Here is a 26,759-nt window from a genome sequence, read left to right as displayed (position 1 = left end):
ACTAATGAACATGTAACTTTTTGTTATATTATTAGATTAAACCAATCTATTAGAGATGAGATGGGGGTTGTTCGTTTGTTTAGTCTTAAAGATTCTTAGCAGCATGCTTAGTTAGTGAAAAAATGAGTGTGGAGATATGGTGCAAGGAAACCCTTAGGCGAAAGATTTAGTGATGCAATGCAAAAGGATTTGAGGTCTGTTCAAAGTATTAAAAGTGAGAAACTACTAAGTGAACTAGTCAAGAGATCTATGCAAATAATCAGCCAAGTGGAGGAGGCTCAAATACTTTTGGCTAAAGTAATAAGGAGAAGATTGTAATGCATTATGGTGGATAAAATAATTCTGCCCTTACTATTTTAAAAGAAAACAGTAGCTCACAAAATTAATGCTTCACTTGTGGAGAAAAGGGTCATAATTTTTATGCATATCCCAAGCGACGAGTGAACCTAGCAAAGCCAGAAGATGATGAATATGATGAGCTAGAGCTAGTTTATGATGATTATATTGAAAAAGGTGACGAAGTAGATGCCTATCTTGTTCAAGAGAAATTGTTGGTGGTTCGGAGAGCGATGATAACCATGAATAAGGAAAAAAAGAAGATTGGAGGTGACGGAGCATTTTTTGAATACGCATTCTTTGTAGTGGTAAGATGTGTAATTTAGTTATTAATGGAGGTACATAGAGAATATTATTTCGAAAGATGCTGTAAAAAAATTAAAACTATTCATTGAAAAATATCTCTATCCCTACAAGATTCGTTGGCTCAAGAAAGATAATGATATACCAATTACTTCTCGATGCTTGGTAGTTTATGATGAAAGGTAGTTTAGATGATGAAGCATCATGTGATATTATGCCTATGAACATTGGCCATATCTTTATAGAAAGGCCTTGGTTATATGATTATGACATGGAGCATCGTATTAAGCTAAATATTTATTCCTTTTATAGAAGTAACAAGAAGTATACTTTGCATCTGTTAAAGGAGGAAACAAAAGAAACAACTAATTCTTCAAAAGCCAGCAAGGTTGGTAACTGTTTATCTACTAAAAAATTTGAATTGAAATGTCAAGAAGCAAGTACAGTGTATATCTTAATAAGTAAAATAATAGAAAGTGACCATATGGTAAAATCTCTTCAACAATCATAAAAAATTCAGCAACTGTTAGAAGAGTTTTCAGATCTGATTAGAGGTGACTTACCATAAGGTTTGCCATAGATAAGGGGCATTCAACATGCCATCGATGTGGTTCCTGGTGCCTCTTTACCAAACCTCCCAATTTATAAAATATCGTCTAAGCAACATGCTGAGATGCAAAGATAAGTTGAGGAGTTGTTAGTTAAGGGTTTAGTGTGTGAAAGCAAAAGTCCATGTGCTTGTCCAGCCTTGCTTGCATCGAAAAAGGATGGGTCTTGGAGGATGTGTGTGGATAATCATACTATTAACAAAATCACTATTAAATATAGATTTCCCACTCCTTGCTTCAGCAATATGCATGATCAATTAGCTAGTTCTATAGTATATACGAAGATTGACTTGAAAAGTAGATGCCACCAAATTAGATTAAAGATTGGTGATAAATAGAAAAAGGCATTCAAAACACCGGATGGCTTACACGAGTGCTTGGTGATGCCATTTGGTCTCTTCAAAGCATCGAGCACATCCATGCGAGTTATGACTGAGGTACTAAAATTTTTTTTAAATAAATTTATCATTGTTGTTTACTTTGATGATATCCTAATCTACAGTCTAGATGTGGAATAACACTTAGTTCATTTACGGCAAGTTTTGAAGGTACTCCAACATGAGTAGTTTTTTATAAACTTAAAGAAGTGCTGTTTAATGTGCCATGAAGTGGTGTTCCTAAAGTTTATTATTTCGGTTGAAGATATTAAATCTAATTCAGAGAAGATGAATGCGATAAGGGAGTGGCCTATACCACAAATCCTTAAAAATGTTCTAAGCTTCATCAAGAATTTTAGCTTCATTATGAGTGCTATGACTGAATACTTGAAGAAAGACAATTTTGAATAGTTAAAGGCAACCCAAAAGGTCTTTGAATACATCAAAACTATGATGACTGGAGCATCAATTTTTGCATTACCAGATTTTGAGAAGTTATTTATTGTGGAGTGTGATACATCTCATATTAGAATTAGAGCAGTTCTTAGTCAAGATGGAAAGCCTATAAAATTTTTCAATAAGAAATTATCTGATGCCAAAAGGTATTATTCGATCTATGATTTGGAGTTTTATGCTTTGGCGATGATTGTTCAACATTGGGAGCATTATTTGGTTTATCGAAAATTTGTGATTCATTTCGATCATCAAGCATTGAGATTTTTAAGTTCTAAAAATAAGCTTAATGAATGGCATTTCAAGTGGAGTTCTTATCTTGATGAATTCAATTTTTTATTTAACTATAGGACAAGGGAGTCCAATATTATGACAAATGTACTTAGTAGGCGATCTATCCTACTAATGGTGATGAGTACTCAAGTCATTAATTTTGAAGAGCTGAAAAATCAGTATCAAACTGATCCATATTTTTATAAAATAATTATTAATTTAAAGAGGCCAGCAAGACTTCATACTTTACCTTACCACTTATATAAAGGATATCTTTTTAAAGGCAATCAACTGTGCATTCCAAAGGGATCTTTGAGAGAGCAAATTATTAGAAAACTCCATGATAATGGTTTAAGAGGTCATTTTGGTAGAGATAAGACTATGGCAATGGTGGTTAGTTGATATTTTTAATCAAGAATATTTCAGAATATGGACAGGATAGTAAAAAAATATTTTGCTTGTCAATTCGGTAAAGATAATTCTTAAAATATGAGGTTGTACACTTTTTTATCTATACTGGAAGCTTCTTGGATTCACTTGAGCATAGATTTTATCTTGAGACTTCTAAAGACATCCAAGGGATATGATTCTATTTTTGTTGTGGTGGATCATTTCTTGAAGATGGCGTATTTCATTCCTTATTTCAAAAGTTTAAATGCTACACACATTACTGATTTGTTTTTCAAAAGGATGGTGAGACTGCAAGGTATTCCTTTTTTCATTGTTTCTGATTGTGATGTCAAATTTATGGGATACTTTTGGAGGATTTTGTAGAGGAAGATGGGAACTTAACCAAAATATTTCAGCACTTATCATCTACAAACAGATGGACAAATTGAAGCTGGTAATCTGAGTTTGGAAAATATATGGAGATGCCTTGTAAGAAATCATACTAAGAGTTGGGACTTGATTATTCCTCAAGCTGAATTTGCTTATAGCAATTCAGTTAATAAAATAATCAAAAAGACACCATTTGAAGCTGCTTATGGACTCAAACCTCGATATATACTTGATTTAGTTTAGCAAGAGTTAGTGATGATGGAGAGGCATTTATAAATTATATTCAATAAGTTCATGAGGTAAAAGCTGCACTAAAAATCGATAATGAGACTTATGTAAATGCAGCCAATCAACATCATCATGTCAAAAAATTTGAGGAAAGAGATTTGGTCCTTATGCATTTGAGGTAAGAGAGGTTTCCTAAAGGTACTTATCATCAGCTCAAGTTAAGAAAATTTGGACCTTTCAAAGTATTGAAAAAAAAAAAGCTCAAATGCTTATTTAATTGAGTTGCTATCAGATCTGCAAATCAGTCCAATGTTTAATGTTTTGTATTTGTATCCATTTGAGGATTTTGATGGGGAAGTGGCTGAAGTTTCAGATTTGATTCAGCAGTATCTTAAGGGTTCAGTTGAGGTTATTGAAGATGTTTTGGATGCCAAAGAAACGAAGTCTCGAATATAAAACCAATATAGAAGATTTTGGTGAAGTGGTTGGGTAAACCAACTAATGAGAATATTTGGATTGATTAATATAAGTTGAAGAAGATTGATCCAGAAATGTATGTTAAAACTTTGAAAGATTTCTCGTCAAAGTCAAGTTTTTTAAGCCGAGGAGAATGATACAGGAGTTTAAAGTTAAACATTAAATAGATTATTTATTTTAATTATTATTTTACTATAGCGAGTTACTATTCATGGATTGCTATAGTGTTATTATTTTTCATGGATACTATAGCTAAGGACTTTTTTTTTTTATAGTTTTCAATGGCTAAGATTTAAAGTAGTTAATTTAGGATTGAAATTAAAAAAAATATTTATAATCTTAATATTTAAGTGTTGTAACATAGCATCTTTTGTCATTTTTTTCATCAATAAGTTTCAGATTTTTGAGATTTTTTTAAAATTCTAATTATTCTTTCTTTAACCTTATTCTTATTTTTTTAGCCTATAATTTATCAATACCTGTTGTCCTCTCTTTTTACTGCATCAAACATTCTTGGTTGCAGGCTTCTTGGAGGTAATTTCATTCTTTAAGAGCTTGTTTGGATGATCATATGTAATCCAATAGGATTTATAAAAATATGGGCCAAATAAGATCCATTTCATATTATTCATATAACTTTTTTTAGAATGGGCTACTTGAATCTTACAGAAAGGTGAGAAGATCTCAGTACGGCTCTATTAGGCTTTTTCTATGCAATTTGATTGAAAAGTAAAAATCCTATAAAATATATAGATTGAGACATCTATTTAAGCATGATCTTATCAATCAAGCTCTTTTTAGTCTAAATTCACGGGAGAGAAAAAAAAATGTTCATATACATTTTTCTTCCTACAACCTATGGACTAAAATCTACATTAGGTTTGGACAACCCATTGGATAATACAAATTAATGGGCCTATAGACATGATTTTATAGGATTTTTAGCTCAATTTTATAAGAATATCCAAACATGCTCTAGATTTTTTTCCATTATACAAAAATGGATCGGAAGAAATTAAGTTGATATGGGCTAAAGCAGACATCATATTCTGTAATTTATTATATATATATGAAAACAAAAATTGAGAGAAGATGGATTAGCCATCGAGGTTATTTATGTAAGCAGCACATTATCACCTATGCATGTCGTTTGGATCAAAATCAACCTGCAGTATGCTACATGTCTAGATTTTTCTGCTTAACAATTATTAAAACATTGATTAAAGCACGATATTATTAAAATCTACTTCTATGATTTAAATGATATTCTTAAAGCCTGATATTATTATCCTTTTACCATAAAAGCTCACTTATATACGTAGTTGAGAATATAAATGGACATCAGGAATTTGGATGGATATTATTTTACTTTTTATACATAAATTTTTTTAAAATGATCTATTATATGATCTAGAACCTGCGTGCAACGTGCAGGCTCAAAATTAGTATTAGATATAACATGCATCTATAGTTTGAAGATTTGTATTGAGCAAATCAGCTGCAGTCCTTATAGAATTTTCAATTTAATTTTATAGAAATATCTAAAAAAAATCTAAGCCAAACATCATTCTTAATTGATTTATCTCTTATCTTTATATTTCCCATATGGATAGGTTTCTCACTCTTTTTGAGCCCTTTGTAGCATCGGTGCGCAATATAATTACCGATCAGTAAATTTATTTATAAAAAAATTTTCATAAAAATATATATAAATTATTCATAAATTTTTAAAAAATTAGATGAATATTATAAATTATATTTTTTAAAAATATAACAAAGCACTCATACATTACGAATACGAATACAATTAAAAAAATAAAAAAATATTTAAAATATTTAAAATATTTTGATCATCTCAGTCCATATAACTCCTCTTGTGTTCACTATTAATCTAGCATCTTCGTAAATGATAATCGTAGCCAACCAATAATCTCAGTCGAGTAACTCTCCATCATCAATTTTTTCATTTATAGCTGCAACCTCATAAGTGATATACCAGCGCATGTCACTCGCAACTCCGATGCTATCCAAAGGTCCGAAATTAGGATCGTGCATGATAAAATCATCACCACCGGCTCTCGAGCCACTCACACTGCCAGTAAATTATGTTTTTATTTTTATTTTTACATTTTGCATTCCATCTAAACCCATCTATTTCACCGATGCTTTTTATTTAATAAATTTATGTGTGCACTAGGTGACAAAATGGACGGCCTGATCGGCGAGTCCTTTCCGTCTATCAGGTTCGAAGTCTTCGATCTCGCCGTCGCCTCTTTATACGGCTGCTCCCAAAGAAGAGACCCGCTCTCGCTCTCTTCGCACTTCTCGGGTCGCCGGAGATGAGATCTCTTCGCCCCACATCCCTCCTCCCCTTCCTTCTTCTTCTCCTTCTCCTCTTCTTCTCCTTCTCCTCGGCCTTCCAATCCGACGAGCTCCTCCAAGACGACGAGGAGTTCGGCCTCGAAGGAGCCCCCCGCTCCCCCGATCTTGACCACCCAAGCCCTACCCGTCCCCCGCCCCGGCGGAGGCCCAATCCTGATTTCTCTTCCTCCGTTTCCTCCTCGGATTCCAAGTCGGTCCAGTTCGTGCTCGAGCATGCCTTCGGCGACTCCGATTTCTCCCCCGCGGGGACCTTCACCGCCCGGCTCAAGTCCTGGAGCCACGGCAGGCAGGTCCGTGTTCTATTTGCCCCCTTTCTTCTTGGAAATTCTGATCTTTGACTTGTTTCTGGTTTGCTCTGGGCTAATTCAGCTGATTCTGTTATGATCTTGTTGGATTTGGTTCCTCTTTGTGCGATCTTTTATGTTTGAACTCCGAAGCTAGTCATGATTTGCATATAGTTGGAGTTAATTGTAAGTTATAGAATAATTCTCTTGTCCAAAAAAAAAACTTCTTTTAGTTTTTTAATTGTTTCTTTGAATCAATTTTAGATAATTATTTTTATGTTGTATTTCTACTACTGCAACTTTGTACCTTTGCTAACTTTCCAGATCGTCGTTTGTTAAGTTCTATTTTTCAGTTTAAATTGTATTTTACAGAATAAATTGCTGCTTAAAGTTCCCAAATAAAAAACTTTTTTGCCTTCTATTTTTTTAACGCAGTCTATTGGCATTAGTTCTACAGGGTCAAGATAATTAGTTTTATGAGTGCTCTATCAATTCAAAATTTGTATCCTTTTAGAACATATTAGTTAACCTCTATTTTTTTTTTTTTAATTCATCAAGTTGTCAAGTATCAAAGAAGCAGAACGAAAGGAAAGGAAAGGAAAGAAAAGAAAAGAAAACATGTATTTCGGGCAATGTGTTGATTTTCCTTTCTCTGTCTTTTTAAATTTTTTGACAGACTCTTACCAAGCTTCGCTTTTCAAGGAATGCTCTTACAGAAGCAGAGAAGGCAGTATTTGAAGTAATTTTTCTCCACCCGCTCTCATGTTGTGGGTTTTTATTTCACGCTCGCAAGAAAAAGTACCTAACCTGATTGCATTGTTTCTTGCAGAGGCTACTGAAAGATGATGACTTTTATAGGATTCGAGTACCCTCTAATGTATTAAGTCCTCCAGGAAAAGATTATGTTCTTTCATCTGTCAGAGCTGTAAGTTGACATGTTTAATTAGTCTCATTCCATTGTTTACATGCTGATGCTATGGATAACATGGATGCAAGCATCATGCTCATTCATCATTCTGTTTGCTTGTATGCATAGAGTCCGCCTTGTCTTGTATTTCTATGTCGTCCATGGTTGTTTGTTTTTTTACACATATCTAAGCCATAAAATAGATTACTTTTGATGATGGAATAATTACTTGCAAGTAAGAAAAGCTGCTTATTTGTTGTTAATATTCAGAATAGGCATACTTGTTGGTCTTTCCACCCTTCTAATAGCATAGGAAGGTCTCAATCTGTTTTCATAAGAGGGCTTGTTATGAAGAGTGTATCTGGCAAGAGTAGGGGAAAATGGAGAATAAAACATTAAAGTCATACTTGATTGTAGAAAATTTTATTTTCTGTAAACAGCTAAGGCTTCCATTGTCTTCATGGTGCTCATATCTGGATATGGTGAAGAATGCAATCTCTTTTGTTTTAGCTGAATTGAGGAGGCAGAAGAAGTGAAAGGTTTAGATGGATCAAAAAGGCTGTTAATACCACCGGGCAACTATTTGAGGTCTCCAGAAATTTTTTATGTTTGCCTCATTTTGTGATATCAATGCTCTATTGTTGTTGAACTAGCTAAGGTATTATTGGACAAGCAAAGGCTTGTGATGACACTTGGAAGACCAGTTCATAAGTAGATTCGCACAAAACCTAACTTTTTTAACTATTATTTATACCCAAATTTAACACATGTCAATCTATTGTTATCATTGGTGAGCCATGGTGTATCGACCAAGATCCGTCGAATTATTTATTTATAATAGTCAAAGATATCATAATTGGCCACTTGTCTGTTTTACAAGAGGCTGTGTGGTGGATAGATTTTTCTGAAGTCAAGTGTCATAAAGGAGTTGTTCATGGAGCAACCACTAAAAGGGAGCCAAAGCAACCACTATCAAAAGTGACTTATGGAGAGAATCGCCCAAAGAAAACTTGTTTTGGCAGAAAGATGCCTCTTCTTTCACCATAAGAGGACAAAGAAGGCTTCATTTGCTCTGTCTTTCCAGAATATTTGATAGTAAGATGCTAGTCATGTTTTTTCTTAGGGTAGAGATCTCTCAGGAGTGGATTGTCTACCTTGCTATAGGGTGTTTAGGTTGGGCTAGTTTTAGACATGCTTGTAATGAGGATATAAGCTTGCACTAGCCCCGGATGATTTAGGGTCAACATATTTCTCGATGTGGATTAAGGGTGCAAACGAGTCAAGCCACTCGCGAGCTACTCGAGCTCGACTTGACTCGATTATTATTGAGCTTGAGGAGTTCGAATAGTTTTTCGAGTCGAGTTTGAGTAGCGAGATACTCAGGTCGAAAGCTTGCGAGCCTATTCAAATTTTTATATATATTTAATAATAATATTTTTATTTATAATATATATTAAAATATATATTATTACTAGACTAAGGCTCAATTTCGAGCTCGAGTATGGCTCGATTGGTGTTCGTCGAGTCGATCTCGAGTTTTGTCTATTTTTCATTGAGCCGAGTTCGAGTTTGGGATATTAAGGCTCGATCGATCTCAATTCGAGTTTTGGGCCCGAGTATTTTGAGTCGAGTTGAGCTTCCAGCTACTCGACTCGGCTTGATTGCACCCCTAATGTAGATAATTGACCTTGTATCATTTCGGTGGCTTGTCCTATAGGTGCCATCAATTTCTAGTTTGCTAGTGCACAAGGTAGCAAGGGTTTGAGTGGCATTCTCAATGTTGGACAACAATCTTTTCCTCTAGGGTGTGGTTCACGTCCTGTGGATAGAGTGTATGCCTAGCTTGCTTGTGCATGAAATTTGAGTAACATCTTGATCGTGATAGGAGTGGATGTGCAGCTTGTTTGACAAATAAGGAGGTTTATTTGAATCTTGTGCTTCAAATCAATGCAAATGGAGAATGCTATCTCTGCCTCCTTTGCTTCTTGCTTTTTAATTGTCTTTTGAACTTACATCTTGCCGATGCTTGGTCTTTGCTTTGACAAGAAATAGTGAACTGTTGTTAATTGAGACATTTACCCCACATTGACTGAATTCAAGTGACCTTGTGTTGCTATGTTGTCCTACACACCCATTTGATCGATCGAGTTGATCTTGCCCAGTGTGCTCCCTAATTAAGTGGACCAAAGTCAGGAGTTTAAATTGTTCTCCCAACAAAGCAAAGGGGGAACAACTACATAATTTTTAACCAGATTCAAATCTTGGGAGATCCACTATAAGCAGAGAGTTTAAATGAACCAGCAAACTGCATTTAGGATGATGAATGGGATATATGATTTTCAATGGATCCAATTCTAACTACAAATATATAACACAAAGTTTCAAGTCCTATATTATAGTTGAATTTGTACAAAAGATGACTTTGGTATTTTTGCTTTTTTGTCTGAAAATTAGATATGCTACGGACGTTATTATGAATCTTATGATATACTGAGCAGAATAACATATCAATTGAATGGATTATATTGTGGTCCATGTGACCTTGCATGCCTTTTGTATGATGGAAGCTGTAAATTCAACTATTTTCAATTCAACCATTCTAGCACAATATCTATATGTTGCCCTAATTGGTGTACTTTTTCATTTCAGAGGTGTATTCCCCGTGAGACTTTGGATGAGCATTTTGTAATTCACATGGTAATCCCTAACATGTGACTTTTGACCACCCAAATATGTTCGATGTGATCTTCCACATATGAATTTTTAATTGCTTTAATGTTTTATCAGTTTTTTATGATACTATTACATTTTCTGGAAAAGTCTTATAGATGTATATTTTCTACTTGATAACTATATCTCATTTTTCCTGACATGTAGCAGTTGAACTAAATTACATTAAATCCAAGGCAGTAGTGCAGACCAAGATCTGCAATCTTGATACTGAGCATTGTATTGGTATGTTACCTGTTCGGTATGGTGTGGTCAATATATGATACATACGCATGTAGTACTGAATAGCTTTTGGTCCATTTTCTCACTTTTTATCATAGTATTGGCCAAAACTGGCTGATACAAGTCTGTAAGGTATGGTACATACCCTGATTTTGTGCGAGTACTGGGTAGCATTGGATGGTTCCATTCAGTTTAGACTGGTATGGACTGGTTCAACTCATATATTGAATCAAACCTTGGTACCATACCAATACCTTATTGATACAATATGTTATGATAGGTATGGTTTTGTATGGCAAACCTTGGTGTAGACATTCTAAATGAACGAATCTCCAATTTCTTCTGGAAGTTAGCCTTCAAAATCCTAATGACAGTATTGCTCGATTACCCTGTCTGCAATATATACCTCTTTTCAATTATGGTCTCTTTGGTCCTGGGACAAACTGTTTGGAAAACTTGTTTTCCTTATAAAGCCAGCCTTCTATTTGTTTCTTCCAACAGAACATTGAAAAATCTTTTATAGTCAATTGTACATCTCTGAAAAAAAATTCCAATTCATGGAAATTCCTAATTTCCATTTCCGTTTCCATAGCTTTCCCTGCAGCCAAACAAACCCTTATCGGATGGTTTTGCAGTAAAACTGGAACTCTGGGTTGATAAGTGAAGGTTTTGAGATGAATGATTGGGGGCCCTAGTATGGAAAAAGTGGAAAGGTTTTAGAGGCATCTGGGAAGCATATGAGAAAGGAAGTTTGGCTGGAGCTTGTGTGTTTTTGAGGAAAATCTATAAGTCAAACATATTCTTTCTGGCATCTATTTTGACAGTCAGCACAATTTGATTAAAGAATTCAGTGAGTATAGTTCAGGAGTAGTCCTCTTAGTAGTGCAATCTGTTTTCTGTTGATAAAGTATTGATCACCAATGACTTTAAACATTGTTTCATAACAGAATTCTAAACTAAACTGCACATTTTCTGATGTTATTGCTTTCTTGTTAAATTCTTAATATTTGTGTTTCTTTCACAGTATGGTGTGAATATTTTGGCAGTGAACTATGGTTCTGCTGGTGCTTGCCAGTACCCACGTTTGCTAAATTATGTAAGTTATGATCAACCCCTCTCTGAATATATTATGCCTTCTAATAGTTGTTAGTATTTACTTAATCTGAACTGTATAGTTAATTGCTCAAGGGGAAATCACTATTGGGGGTTGTCAATGTTGCCATGGTTGGTTAGAGGAGTTTTCAGAGCATGGAGGACTCTAAAGCTCCCTAAACATTAGCCTCCTATTTTTAACAACCAAGTCATGATGCTACTGAGAACTAGATTTTCTGTTCTCCGCGTATTTTTTATCAATCCAGAAAACTAGTTACATGATTTTTGTTTTTTTTTTTTGGGTAAAGAAATGGGATGAGACCTTTGTTAGTTACACTGGAGCTCGCTATGTTTGTGCAACCTGTCAAAAAATTTAAACCTTTCTTTTTTGTAACAGTAACGGCTATGAAGAAGCTTCTTAGTACAATCACCGAACAATATTGCCCAAGTTTAATAGGCACCAGTTTAGCTGGATTGGTGTTGAACCTCAAGGGATGCCATGTGAAGATCATAATACTTTCAAACTCTAATCCCGTTATTGCATTTCATGATCTGATCTTGCTCTATTTTTCCTCTAGCAATCATCATCCTCCTATGTAACCAGTGCAGTTCTTTAATATCTCATAACTTTTCTCAAGGTTCGCTATCTCGATATCGGATCCTATACCGGTGTCGGATGCTGTACTCATATCATCCTATTATAGTGTCACTAGGCAATATGGAAATAGTAAGATTCAGCATACTATGTGTCGGTATGGTACAATACAATGTACTGATTTGGTATCAGTATGGTATGACAGGCCTGGTATGGTATGGTGTGCTCGGTATAGTATGGTACATACGGTACCGCAAACCTTCTCCTAATATCTGTTCTTTTTTTTGTATTCTCCATGGAACTCTTCAAATTGATGCTTCGGTAGTTCCCAAAGACTTGATCCATGGTCTCAAACTTGCCGTTACACTAGACCAGGATCCTCATTCCACTTTTTACTGTATGTTACGCAAAATAAGATCACTATATTTTGTCACCCAAACACAAGTTCATCTAATTTAAACACAATAGACAGTTTCCCTCCAACACCATTACCTGATTCTAGTAAAATCTTTAATTGGTATTTGGCCAATTGCTTCTTTCTACCAAAAAGCTTTAATTCCTGGAGGTCGAGCAGTCCCAAAATATTTCATTGTCCTAGAAGATTTAGGGTTTTCTTTTACATAGACCATTAAGTATTAAATTTCAGCTATTTTTCTTTCTTTTGTAGAATTGAAATAGATAGAGTGATAATAAACATAATCCTTGACGAGTTAAGACCTCTGGAAAGGCTCTTACTAGTTATCATAATACCTCATAAAGATTAAAGAACAAGTAGATGCAAGACATTTTGTAAGAATAACTTTTTTTTACATAAAATACTTATTGCACTCTATAACTACATATATCTGATAGTTAATTAACCTCATAAACGAGATAAATCCTATCTTTAATATCTTGTGAATTGTACTAAATGTGAATAAAAATATCGAAATGCACAAGGCACTAAAAAGCTTTTGAATTGCTAATATAATGAATTTTTGAACAATTAATGTTTGGAGATTTTTGCAGGTTTACCCCACCACAAGATTATAACCATCTAGTGCATGCGGTTGGGGTATCAAAACCCAAAATGTTGGAAAAATCAGGTGGAGCGGCATCTAAGAAGTAAAAAACATAAATTCACAATACAAATTATCAACATATTTAATGGATTTCATTTATATGCAATACTAACTTCTGCCTGAAAATATCAAAACTACACAACTAAAGAACCTATACCTATATTATTTATTTATTTTTGATTGAATTCTTTCTTGATTTTTTTGATCAAAACTTTGAGGTTTGGAACAAAACTTTCAAACCTGCTGAGACTACTGAAATTGAAACTTCACAAACGTAGTTCAAACCAAAACTATGTTTTCGAATCTTGCTGTAGTTGGACCAGGAAGCTAAAGGCCCATCCACCCATGAAAGATTTTGGATGGTTGCATACTAATGCTTGGATGCATCATTTGTAAGACTTCACTTGTGGCGGTAATTCCTTGGGCTTGTTATTAGTTATGCTTGACCTCGAATTCATCATGGTTAAGATTTATCTTACGGTGGTAATTGCTTGGGCATTGTTATTAGCGATGCTTGACCTCTTTATGGGGTGTCAAAAGCTGTCTGCAGATCCATTTTACTTCACATGGCCTTCTCCTTACATTATAGATATTGCGCACAGCCTTTATTGCGACCTGCATATATTACTCTCTTGTATTTACATCATGTTTGGGAACTACTTTATTTGACTTTCCAGCCCTTTTATTTTGTTATTTCTTTTAAAAGTTGTGCTAAACCCTAGTAGCATTAAAATCCCAAACACCTAATCATGGGGTGCTTACCTGTGTTTACTCTCCTGATCTCCTCTTCACCTTGGTTGTTTATTTTGGTCTTTGTGTAGATTCTTATCGGGATCAAGGTTCTCTTTCCAAACTGTGAATCTTATGAAAATTCTAGTTGGACGTAACAGAAAGGCTTGCTACTCCTAACACATGATCAATTAATACTGGATGTGATTTTCAATAGGATCGTTAAACAATCCAGCAATTTGCCAGAAGAATTTCTCTTTAAGAACTAGGATCAGAGGAAATCTGGCCAAATATCAGGGAGGTGTGGGACTGGATCGCAGCTCCTTGATACCAACACCTAGTACTTTCACCAACTGTTGGCACCCTCATCTGCTAGAAAAATTTCACAGCCATCTCTCTACACCGAAATGCGCTTCAGCAAGATTAGTGATTATATCATAGAATGGGCTCATGCACCAACATGGATTCATATTCTCATTCCCTGCATTTCTGAGTGATTGGCTTCATTGGGATCCATTTGGTAGCATTTATTTATCTGCATTTGGCACTTAGCCATCTCTTCTATACTCTTAGCCATCTTTTCTATACTCTTTGTTTTGGGAATTCAGATGTTTTGGCCCTTGACCGCAACAGATACAAACATCACATTCAGGGCTGGCACATTTAGGCACAAAGGTTGAGCCATGGGCACATTGCCTATGTTCACTAATTAAAAAATATGCTTATGTTCTTGAGATATTTCACCTTCTCCACTAGCCACCATGTCAATATCCTCTTCCGTGTCTTCCCCTTTTAAATTGTATGTCTTTATAACTTGTATTGTCTTTTCACTTGTTGCCATCTTTGTCACTCACATTCTGCAGCTTATCGTCTTATTAATAGCTGGACTTCAATGTTGCATCATTGCCATCATGGACCCTTAGTTGTCATTGTAGCCTGTCGAGTAATATCTCTATCTTTAAAATGATGATTTTCATTAGAAAAAGAATGACCTTAGGTTCTTTGATCTACTTGATCCATATTCGTTTTTCTAAAGGTTAATAAGGAGCTGTTTTGGGGCAATTCTTTTTTATTTTTTTGATTTGTTTTATATTCCTTTTCATCGTTTCTGAGATGTCATTTTCCAGCAAAAAATTGCTAGTATATATTAATTCTCTAGCATTTTGAGCAAGGGGTTGTTTCTTTAAGTTACTCTATTTATACTAGATTCTGGCTTTGGGATGTCCTTTCGACTTTTATTTGAAGGTCAAACTTTGGATTTCCATGGCACATGTTTGCATGTGTGAAAAATAAATTAATTTTTTTCCTTTCTTGTTGTGTGATTTTATCATGAAATGGAAGGGATAGCTCGTGAAATTGACCAATGAGGATATTAGACTAAAATATAAGCGTAGGAAGATGTGGTATAACTTTTTCTTTTTCTTTTCCCTTTTGAAATGTATGATAAATGTTATCACTCTTCTCACATTGATTTCAGCCAGCAAAATGGTCATTCAACTCATACACACTTCTGAAGAACAGCGAAGAAGCACCGAGGTAAAACCGGATATTTTTGAATGCAAATTATGCACGTGTTGATAGGATTTCAACCCTGTCATTTGGCTCTTGAAAATGGCCTTATCATACTTTCTGTTTCCTCCTTTTTTTTCCCTCTCCATTTTTAATGTAAAAACATTTTTCGCATGACATCGCATCAAGTTTATCTGTCTTGCAAAACCATTATATGTTGTTTCTTTTCACTTGATCCATGGACCAGGAAGATGCAAATTACTTCATTAGAATTTTAACAAACTGTTGTGCCCACTTGCAGAACTCCAACATTTGCTGAAGAATTGCTTGCAGGGGAGAGTGGACTTGGTGAAGGCGTAAAACCACCTGAAAAGTCGTTTTGGGCTAAATATGTGAGTAATCAAACACACATTCTTCTGATACCTAAGCCTGTCTGCCTGCGGGGTTGATCTTCTTTGACTAATATTTCTTCAGCAGAATAGTTGGGTTTTTAAAATTTCTACTGATATGTTAGAACCCTAACTGTTTGCTTCCTTCATTTTTGTTTTAATTTTCAGTGGATGTATCTAATCCCTCTGGGTCTCATTGTCATGAATGCCATCACGCAAGCCATGAACATGGCTGAGGAACCGACTGCTGGGCAGCCTGCATCGCAAGGGCAGCAAGCGGTTGCACAGCGGGCACCAAATGCTGCTGTCAGAAGAAGATGATAGGTTAGCCATTTATCCGTGCATCATTCATTTAATCTTTATTTAATTTTATTAGATATTGCTTTGTCATGACTCATATGATATAACCAGAAATCTGGGATCAAGTTAGACCAAGATTTAATGCATTTCAGAATGGCCAAAATTTCCTCATAAAATGAGTTCTGGCTCATGATGGTTTTTACTTTTGTGATCCGCAGCTGATATAGAAACCAAGATTTTGCAGTATCACAAGAAATTTTGCCTGAGATGTTCCATTAGTTTTGTATTGTCTATTATTATCATGGACTCCCCATGTTCTGAAAAATAGCCAAAGTTCTATTGTTAGCTTTCCATTGTTCTGATGGACGTTCGGTTGCATGCTTGAGGTTTCTTTGTTATACTAATGAACTTAATCTCACAAGCTTTCAGGCTTTGACCAAGGCAGGGGTTGTGACCATGTAAGCGCCCAGCAGTTTGAGCTTGGAACAGCAGCTAGATGAAAACTGATTTGTCTTGTATTCCCTGTTCATGAAAAGTTACGTTATGTAGACTTTCCAAGAAGCTGCCATGCAATAGGGCATCATGACATTCTTGTGCTGAGGGGACGTGTCATTGCTACTGTTGGATCCACATGAGAGTTTCATACCCTTAGATGATGAGTGTACCTTCGGGGAAAATTGATATCTAATTTCTCTTTGGAGGTGATATAATATGTAGTGGACTGGTTCATTGTTTTTCGTTCTATTCCATTTTTCGTTTTCATGCATTCCTTCACAGGGCATTAAAAGTCTGGTCTTAGGCTTGGATGACATCTCAAATAAGCGACAAAGAGACACCATGGCCGAGCCTTTAACACTGCTCCAGGCTTTGAAATCCCACCTGATCGGGACTACATAATGCTCATAATCTTTGACTCATTAGATGCTTTCCAGACCATCTAGAACGATAGGGCTCAGATATCTCAAGGCCAAGGAGATCCAGCTAAGCAATTATATGAAAGAGGAATTCTTCGCCCACCTCAGACAGGTGTAGAAAATTTAGTATAGAGTGTATCATTTTGTCTGATCAGCCTACGTAGTCATTATTTTTTAATATATATTTAATATTTTTAAATTAATTTTTATATTTTAAAATTATATGATAAAAATAATATTTTTTTTTAAAAAATTATTATTATGGTGTAGTATAATTCAGAATGTCATAATATAGTTTAAAATATCATAATATGAGAAGAGTATTTTTGTTCAATCATTTTTTAATGCGTATTTAATATTTGAAGGTTAATTTTTTTATTTGAAAATTTTGAATGACGCAAACGTTTTTATTCTTTAGAAAAAATTATGATATTCTATGCATATTATGGATATTGGATGTTATGTTATGGATATAAAATAGATATAGAATGTGTGTGATAATTTGTTCAAAAAAAATATATTTTCGTCATATAAAATTTTTAAATAAAAAAATCGATATGTGAACATTAAATGCGTTAAAAAATAATGATTATGTAAATTAATCGGATGAGATGGTATATTTCACATTGAATTTTTTATACTATTTATGATGCACAGATAATTTCACTTATATGAAAACCGATGGATCAAAAAATTTCGCTTATATGAAAACTGATGGATCGTTAGGTATAGATGTGCGACCTTAGCGGCCATTTGACAAACTGTGGAGATGAGTTAATTCAATCAGTATTCCATCGTTGGCTCGAACCAACGTCTATTACATAAATCATGGATGACTTTAATTAGAGATGGGACTTTCAGTTCATAAGCTACCCGTCTATATTCATCCACATCAGCAGCAAAACACTATAGAAAGCCGACAAGAATGAGGTAGCTAAACACAATTGGCCCCTCCGGCCGAGCCCAAAAGCAAACCAGTGATTTCTGCATGCAAATGTTATAATTACCTACATTTGAGACATGCAAAACCAGCACCACTATTTACCTTGTAACATGGCAAGTGAAATTATTGAGCCCGAGCCACAAAAGCACCAGATCAAACATTGAATCTGAATGGTCTCACCCCAAAATAGAATCTGAATGGTGACCGGGCACTTGATATCCTGCAATGAGTCACAAACATTGGCTGCAGCTCTAGTCACAAGCATTGTGTCTATGCAATCACCGCATTTATTGAATCTAATTCAAGAAGTATTTTAGTGTTGTATTAACAGTATGCCATTACTATCAAGCTGGCATTATCTAACAGAAGCATGATGAAAAAAAGCAAGCAAAAGGATTGCAGAAAGATCATCATCCAAGCACTTTTCCGAAAACCATTTGCAATAGATACTAGAATATTCAACTCCAACTAACCAAACTGCTGGATATAATAATTGGACCATGCGGGTTCCTGACATGTCTGATACATAATAAGCAAGTCTAATATTTGAAACAGAATATAAACATATATTGATCCCATATTCCCTCTGATCATTCATTTCTGGGAAGTGCTGTTATCTGAAGCGCTCTCTCTTTGAGAGGTCATCACTCCTTTCATTTTCAGCTCGGTGTGTGACTGCTGCTGTTGCTGTTGAACTTGAGGCTGGTGTTGTTGCAGGTGCATCTGTTGTTGATGCTGTGTGTGGATTTGGAGTTGCTGAAGTTGCTGGGCAGCCAAAAGTGACTGCATTGCCTGATTGTGGTGATAGTATTGCTGAGTGGCTCCAAAAGATGGTCCAAAGTTCATCATCTGTCCGCCATTAATTGCCTGTCCAGTTGCAATTTTCAATCGCTGAACCTCCTCTTTGAGAGCATCATTTAATGCTACGCCAAGCATTAAAAAAAAAAAAAAGAAGTCGTTCAGCAAATGACAAATTATCTGTAGGGCATGAAAGCCACATTCCCAGTTTGATCAAATTCTTAAACTTTCAACAAATCAGATTAGGTAATGAAGCTGATAAATCATAGAAAGATCTAAATCTGGACAACATTTTTTCCTTTGGCTGTCTTTGCTGCTGCCATCAGATATTGTCTTCATGGACCACTACAACATATCACAAATGATACATAAAAAAGGCAACATGGTATGAATACTAAACTTGATGAAAGAACTCTAGCAAGTAAAGAAAAAAGAAAAAAGGAAACCTAATAAGGAGATAATCTGAAGATATGCACAATGTTTAAGGTCATAAGGCTGGGAACTTACCATCTTGCAGGTGAACCTGCTGCTCCATGGTCTGAAGGCGGAGCTTCAACTCATTATTTTCAGCAGTCAGTCCAGTAGTGTCTCTCTGTCATGATTAGGCAACATGAACGATTGAATGAATGACTAGTCAGCCCTTGTAACCATTCCATGTTCATATCCTCCATAGGAAGCTAATAAAAATCGAAGACTACTGAAATATTATCACTAGGGCGAAGGAACTTTGTCAGGAAACCAGATAAGGTCAGATTTACTACTAGTACATGCTATTCCAACATCATATTATCAGTATCATAGCTTCATCCTTCTTTTTCTTTTCTGGTGTGTGTGCATGCAAATTCAGATTTACTACCAATGCATGTTTGACTCCAACATCATGTCATCAGTATCATAGCTTTGTCCTTTTTCTTAATCACTATCATAGCTTTGTCCTTTCATGCATGTGTGTATGTCAATTCAGATTTACTACTAGTACATGCTTTACTCCAAACATCATGTTATCACTATTATAGTTTTCTCCCTTTTCTTGAATTATTACCATAGCATTGTCCTTTTGTTTTTACATAGAACGTTAACAAATGGGATCCTTACAAGACAACGTGCTTAGAAGTAGAACTGGAAAAATGTCGAGGATGGTATATTGTCTATCTCCTAAGTATCTGCATTTTACGCTAGCTGTTTCCATATTAGTTTTTCCTATCGCTTTATAATACAGGTTCCTCAGCATGAAGAACATATATTTCAATGTAAAAGTTGAGTACCACCACTTAAAAATAGAAAGAAACAAATTCTCAGTAATAACTAGCATCATAGTTTTTCCTGAAAGCTTGATTGCAGGATGGAATACCTAAATCAGGAATCCATACTAATAATTTCAGAGAAAACCCTTTATAACACAGAATACAAATTTTAGCTGTTTGCATACTTATAAATATGAAGTGAATCAAAACATGAGCTTTGCAGAAAAAGTTAGTTTGTGACCTCATGTGGGTATGAAGGCTCCGATATGCAGGGGCCTACAATTAAAACATCTTATGAGCTATGCTAACCAAACTTCTTATCATGCATCACTGAAAAGAAAAAAAGAAAGTATAAATATGGCATGTGCACTCACAGAGAGGAACCCTTCTGACTTACTAACTCCCAATTTATATGCTTTGTCGGATAAAAATACCTGTAACATGGTTAACTGAGCTGATAATGTTGTAGCTTCTGTCTGCAGGGTTTGCACTTTCCGCTCAAGCTCTGCAATGTAGCGCATCTTTCTTTCTTTTGACCTAGCAGCTGACTGCCTATTCGCCCAGATCCTATCATATTCCACCAGAGTAATTGTTATATAAGACCATGTAAAAAAAAAAAAATGGAATTGTAAAATAATGTCATGAAGATAGAAATGGATATATCTGAAGATTATACGAGCAATTAACTTGCACAAATAACATATTGTAGTCATAAGCCGCATATCTGGATTTATCTTCGATTTCTTCACTTCTATTTATACAATGAAATTCTCAGAAATTGGAGTGAGACTACTGAAGTCACCCAGCTCTGTTTGAGCACAAAGAAGGCCAAAAACAAAACTGGAAATGCAGAGAATACATCTTTCTAATATTTGGCGTGATGGTGAGTGCAAGCCAATAGTTAGCATATGTGGAAACTTATATGCTATAGACTACATTGCTTCTGTTTAAGAAATGCTGGCTTAGGCCCAAAAAAAAAAAAAAAGAAATCATCCTAGATTTTACTGAGAAGTTGAAACATCAGCATGGAGACTAAGCAATGCTGGCAGAAAGACTACATTAAAGGGTAAATATAATATAACTTTTTGACATTGCTGGATTTTAGTGCTCCATTTTGTAATTTCCAATGAGAAGCCAAGTATGAAAGCTCTCACATGACTACTCTATGAAATTAGGTCTTTTCTATAAGACATTTTAAAGAAACAAGCTGAAAGAAGTGACTGGATGGATATCTTAAGTACTTGGATGTTGATTACTTTGCTGTCAGATTTAGAAGAAATATTGTTAAGATCCAACAGGATTGTTGACACAGGATGCATCAGTGGCTCAGTGCAAAATTACAAATATATAGAATGAACATATTGCTATCAGAATAGGGCCAAACCAGATCTACAATTTTGCAACCCTTCTCAACTTAAAGTCGCATTAAACAATGACTCTGCATTTGATGGGAAAAGGCTTGGGTGAGATATTATAAGTCATAAGCAAGGAAATACAGGATGTCTTAAGGTTAGTCATACATGTGTCCAAAGAAAGAAGTGTATATTCAAAGAAAAAATTCTGATAATCACCTCAATCAAATTGAAGAAAAAGAGACAATAGTCTTTAAGAAGCAAATAAACCTTTAGGGTACAATATACTTGTTGCATTTCTTCCCATGTTTTAAAATGTTTTAAAATGTGGTGCATGTGGCTGCATATGCAGCCACTTAGTACAACTACATATGCAACCCAATTAGCATTCTAGGGCCACATACAGTCCCTGCAGATGAATCAGGTTCAGTTGTCGATTACATTTGATGTTGATTTCATGTAGGACTCATATAGGTCTTAACAATGCTACTAATGTTAATTACATCATAACTATTGCTATTTGGTATCAAGTACTAAGTGGAGGAGGTAACTGTTAGATGTTATCGTTATTAATATTGTTATTGCTTATCAAAAAATCACTTTCATTTTTGCTGTTTCTGTTCTGTTTAAAATATTTTGTTTATTCTTAAATAATTAAAAAAGAGTAACTGCATATGTACCCATGTATGCACTATGCAGTCCCTTGGCCAGCTGCATATTGTGGCCACCTTTTAAAATGCAGATATCTTCATCTTAATATTCCATTCAATCCACCTTTATCAAGCTCATTCTATTCAAGCCAGTTATAAGAACTCCAAATTGACATTCCCATAAGCCCTTCTTCCACCTATCAAAGAAAACAGTTTTCACCCAATCAATCCCCCCTTGCCCGTAAAAAAATAAAATGAAATAAATCTACATGGATCATTGAACTTATAGATCGTAAGAATAGTGTTTTCTATGTGCTCACCTCAATAGAAATGCACTTTGGTTCCCAAAAAAAAAATGTTTCCGAACTTTGCTTGCTTCATCCTGCTAGCACTTAACTCAAGATTTTATATATTATAATTAACTAGTGGACCTATTAACATAAGACCACAAATTCATTAACTTGGGGAGGAGGACAACAAAAAGTAAACTATTCCCAAATAAATTGCAAAATAAATCTCTAGAGTCATCTTTCTCATATGTGCTGAAACTTTGGTATGAAAGCAGTGGAAACCTGTTGGGCTCAGAGCTTTCTGTGCATCATTTCAAAAGCTTTTTATATCACATCCTCGTTTAACTTCCTTCAAAAAACTTTTCCCTCACCATCAATACCCTCGAAGTGGGTAAAAGTAGAGCTTTTGCTATTGCCCCTCATCAAATCCCTAAAAGAAATATTTTCAGTTTTACTCATCTTATTTGAAGATATCTGGTCCCTCCCCTCCTATTGTACAATAAAACTTCATAGAAATTAAGGTCAAGGCATTTAAGCCCTTGATGATCTAGTCTAAGACAATCCACCTCCTAGGAGCAAGTACTTATAAATCCTCAATCAAGCTAGGCATGAAGGTAATCTTAAATCCCTAATAATACACTTTCGAGTCATGAAAAACCTACAGATTACATTAACTGAATATAACTTAATTTTTTCTGTTCATTTATCTTTCAGTCTTTAATTAAAAAAACCATAAATCATAGAAAGTGCTAACTCAGGTCCCCAGAGAGAAGTTGTCCAAAAGTCATGCACAAGGACTTATAATCTTCATACTTAACCTGTCTTGTTCCTAGAGGTTTTAGATATGGAAAAATTGTTTTTATAGTTTACTCAATGGATTATGAATCCTAATAAGATTGAATTCAAGTATATGCTACATTATCCTTTTTTGTTTAGCAACTTCCTAACCTAGGTATAGATATATCCTGACATCTGAAATTATTCTCTTCTTTGAGAACTCCATTTAATCTAAAATTATTCTCGTCTCTGAGAACTCCAGTTTTTCTTCTTGCTATCCTGTGCTGAATAAGAATGGCAATCAACCTATTTGCATGGTAAAATGCATAATAATAAATTCTTTTGATACAATTGATTCTGCTATCCTAAAAGGACAAGTAAAATAATTAACAATATCTATCCAAGCAAACATCTTGAAGCAAATTCTTTCTTAAAAACCAAACCTTTTTGCTCGCTTTGGATCAACCAGTGCAAGATCAGCAAGCTTTGCAGCTGACATGGCTTTCTTTGTTTCTGCTAAAGATGGTCCTTCCGAGCCTGATGCCAGCATCTCCGGCTTGATTGAAGTAGATCCATCCATAGATTGGCTATGTTGGTGCCTCACCCTTGGCCTCTCATTAGAAGCTGCGGCTGAATTTTCAGTCTGAGGAGGAAAAGTAGGAGCAGGCGCTGCTGCAGTCACTGAAGTCTCACTCCCCAGCAAATCCAATCCAGAAATCGCAGAAGATGAGGTGAACTTGTCCATATCAAGGTACATAGAGAGCGGATCTTCCTCAGTCTCATCAGACAGCGATGGGCCTTCACCAGAGCCTACAACCCCAAGGTCGCTGTCGAAGCTAATATCATCGGGGAGGCTCAAAATCTCAGATTGAGCCCTTCGGTGACCAGCATTTCTTGGTGGGTAATCTGGCATTCCGCTTATATCATGACTGAACTGCCCGGTCTCCGGCACCACTGCCGGACTAAAATGGCCAAACTTGGAAGCGTCCCCAGTAACCGAAGAAGAAGATGAGGCCTCGCATTTAACAGGGAAGCCGCTGGATGGTGAGGCAAAGGCCGTATACCGAGATGATGGAGGTGGTAAACCACAACCACTGCCACCAACACCTCCATGGACTGGGGATTTATCCTTCTCCATAACTACAAATCTTCCAACTTTAAGCAGCACAAATAAATTAACCCCCGATAGATAAGCAAGAAAAATCAGAGAACTCGCACTACAAAACCCTAGCAATGGCAGATCTGAGATAACCTAAAACCCTCAAGATCAACGATCAAGGGCTTCTCTCACAGAACACGACCGAGAAAACCTCAACAACCCTCACAAAAAGACTTCTCAGCTACAGAAAGACACCAATCAAAGCGGTAGAAGTACACGGATTTGTTGACACTAACCTCCAATCTCCGAAATCCAAGAAGGAAAGAAATGCAGCAAAGATCGGTCGAAACAAGTCGTCTCCGGTCGATGCTGAGTTCCAAAAGCGGAATTTTTCCCAGGGAATACAGAGAATAGGGCTGAAACCCTAGAAATGCAGAGATCCGGGCTGCCAGAGCACCCAAAAGACCGCCATTTTGGAGGAATCGAACATTGCCTTGAAGGGTTTTTATCGAATCGGAGAGAAAAAGAGAAGTCCTGGAAGGCGGAGTTGGCGAAAGGGATTAGAGAAAAGCATGAGGAAGCCCCACGCAGGAACCAACCACAGGAGCGAGAAGCTTCTAAGGATGGAGATTTATAGCTCGCGGGATCGTAAGAAATTATAGGTTCTGAAGTGCAGAGAGTTGGGATAATAATTTTATATAAAACCTATCTTAAAAGAATTACTAAAATAATAATTTATTAGCTAAATTTTTAATTAAATTTAAAATAAATTTTAATAAATTTTAAATGAAACAAATTTTACGCATATCCTGTCCATTGTCATTCCCACTGATAATAATTATTTTAATATTTTATTTTTATTCTTTTATTTTAGATAATATATTATTTTTTATTTATATTTTTGAAAAAAATTGGTAAAAATAAATTTAAAAAGTAAGATTTTATGTAAAACAAGATACAAGTAAATATAAAGGTCATTATTAATATTATAATAAATTATTAAAATATTGAATAGCATGTTACAACGGTTGCTATCTTTTTTTTTTTTAATTATTATGTATATAAGATAAAAGCAGAATATGAAAATTATTACAATGATCATTATAATGGTTATAGTACTGTTATATTTAAATTTTATTAGTTATATTTTTATAGTTATCAGATGGACACAAGATTAAAAGGATAAAGATTAAGCACATGCTTATCAAGAATTTTATGAATCATATAATATAATAAATGAATGTATTTAGAGGCATCTAATCCATGAAAAGCTTTCCACGTTGGGTGTTGTTGTTATTATTATTATAAAGACTACAATAACTATTAAATATGATATTTAAAACATATTAATTATTTTAAATATTAAATATTTTAAAATAATAATTTATTTTGATATTATAGTAATTAATAATAACACATTCACATCGAAATTTATTGTATTTTCTATTACAACAGCTATAATAGCTATTATACTATAGTATTGAAGTGGTTTTTTTATAAGAATTTAATATTTTATTAAATAATAATTTATCATGATGTCATAGTAATTAAAGCAGTTATGTCTTTTGACTATTAAAAGTTGATCAGGATGAATTCATAGTTTATAGATATGGAGATTTCAACGTAACTAAATTGTAAACGAGTCCAACTTGACCGATCATGGTCCGACTTTTGCTTGAAATCAATTTTGAACCTGAATTTGACATCAAGCTTGGGTCATTATTAATTGATTGATCTTAATCAAGCCTAACTGTTAGTTAAGCAAGATACGATCTTATTTTTGATCAGCTTAATAATCAAATTGAGCCAACATCATCTGAAACTTCTACTAGGCTCATTTCAAGCTTAGTTTTGCCTGGAAGTGTAGTTTGGTTTCAAATAAAAAATTTGATTAAAATAATTCAAATTATATGGTAATTGAATCTTTAAACTTGAATTATATATTCAAATGTTGGCTATTGGATCTGATTCAACATTATATGTGTTTGTGTCCTTGTTTTGTATCCATTTTATTTCGAATCTCATTATATGGGTTCTTAGGATTGTCTTGAAATTTGCTTCCAGCTTAAAAATCAAGCTCAAGCTTGGCTCAATTAACTTTGGACTATGCATGATTGGGTTTATACTTGAGGCAACCTGAAGACATACTCAAGCTATTAGGATCAATTGATCGCTTCATGTCCACCTACGATGATACTCTATTTATCATATTATCCCACCTTTGTCTTGCACGTAGTTTTCTATGAAGTACAAAGCATCTTTTTTTTAATAGTTATACCCCTTCATTTAGTAACTAAAGCTTTTGTATTTGATTCTTGAGTGGTATATCTTCAAAAGTATGAAACTAGATAATCAGCATAGGCAGATGTCCCCCCTCTCTCTCCCACACAAAAAGAAAAGTTTTATGATCTCTTCTCCTATTTCTCAAGCTTTTTTGAGTCTAGTCATCTCTATAAAAATATTAGTTTAGATTTCAAATAGTTTCAGATATGATTTTTTTTTTTTGGAGATGAAAAAGAGGCTAAAAGATGGCCACTATCTTTATTAGTAGAAGTGAAGCAAAATTACAAAAAAAAAAAAAAAATTCAAAACAGTGAGCATTAGAACATATTTAACCAGGGCATAGTTCAGATATGATATTAAAAGTGCTACATTAA

The 26,759-nt window shown here is 34.8% G+C and overlaps 2 protein-coding genes across 3 annotated transcripts; one reads left to right on the top strand and one right to left on the bottom strand.

The window, feature by feature from the left end:
* The first annotated feature begins 6,081 nt into the window (after positions 1-6,081).
* On the top strand, positions 6,082-16,777 carry LOC105051477 (uncharacterized). 2 transcript variants are annotated; one of them, XM_010931950.4, is made up of 9 exons: positions 6,082-6,507; positions 7,178-7,240; positions 7,331-7,426; positions 10,058-10,105; positions 11,385-11,456; positions 15,315-15,373; positions 15,648-15,738; positions 15,904-16,059; positions 16,458-16,664. In XM_010931950.4, the coding sequence occupies exons 1-8, from the start codon at positions 6,175-6,177 to the stop codon at positions 16,054-16,056; spliced, it is 915 nt and encodes a 304-aa protein (XP_010930252.1). In that variant the 5' UTR covers positions 6,082-6,174; the 3' UTR covers positions 16,057-16,059; positions 16,458-16,664. The 2 variants fall into 2 exon arrangements, with proteins under 2 accessions (XP_010930252.1, XP_010930251.1); XM_010931949.4 differs by having other exon boundaries at positions 6,084-6,507; positions 16,465-16,777.
* Positions 16,778-18,349: 1,572 nt separating this feature from the next.
* On the bottom strand, positions 18,350-24,767 carry LOC105051478 (probable transcription factor PosF21). The gene is made up of 4 exons (XM_010931951.3): positions 23,447-24,767; positions 20,369-20,501; positions 19,198-19,282; positions 18,350-18,815 (listed from the first exon to the last, which is right to left on the bottom strand). The coding sequence occupies exons 1-4, from the start codon at positions 24,139-24,141 to the stop codon at positions 18,487-18,489; spliced, it is 1,242 nt and encodes a 413-aa protein (XP_010930253.1). The 5' UTR covers positions 24,142-24,767; the 3' UTR covers positions 18,350-18,486.
* Positions 24,768-26,759: the final 1,992 nt, after the last annotated feature.

This window comes from Elaeis guineensis, chromosome 9, assembly GCF_000442705.2.
Source record: "Elaeis guineensis isolate ETL-2024a chromosome 9, EG11, whole genome shotgun sequence".
Lineage (NCBI taxonomy): Eukaryota > Viridiplantae > Streptophyta > Magnoliopsida > Arecales > Arecaceae > Elaeis > Elaeis guineensis.
This window is presented reverse-complemented; position numbering and strand designations above follow the sequence as displayed.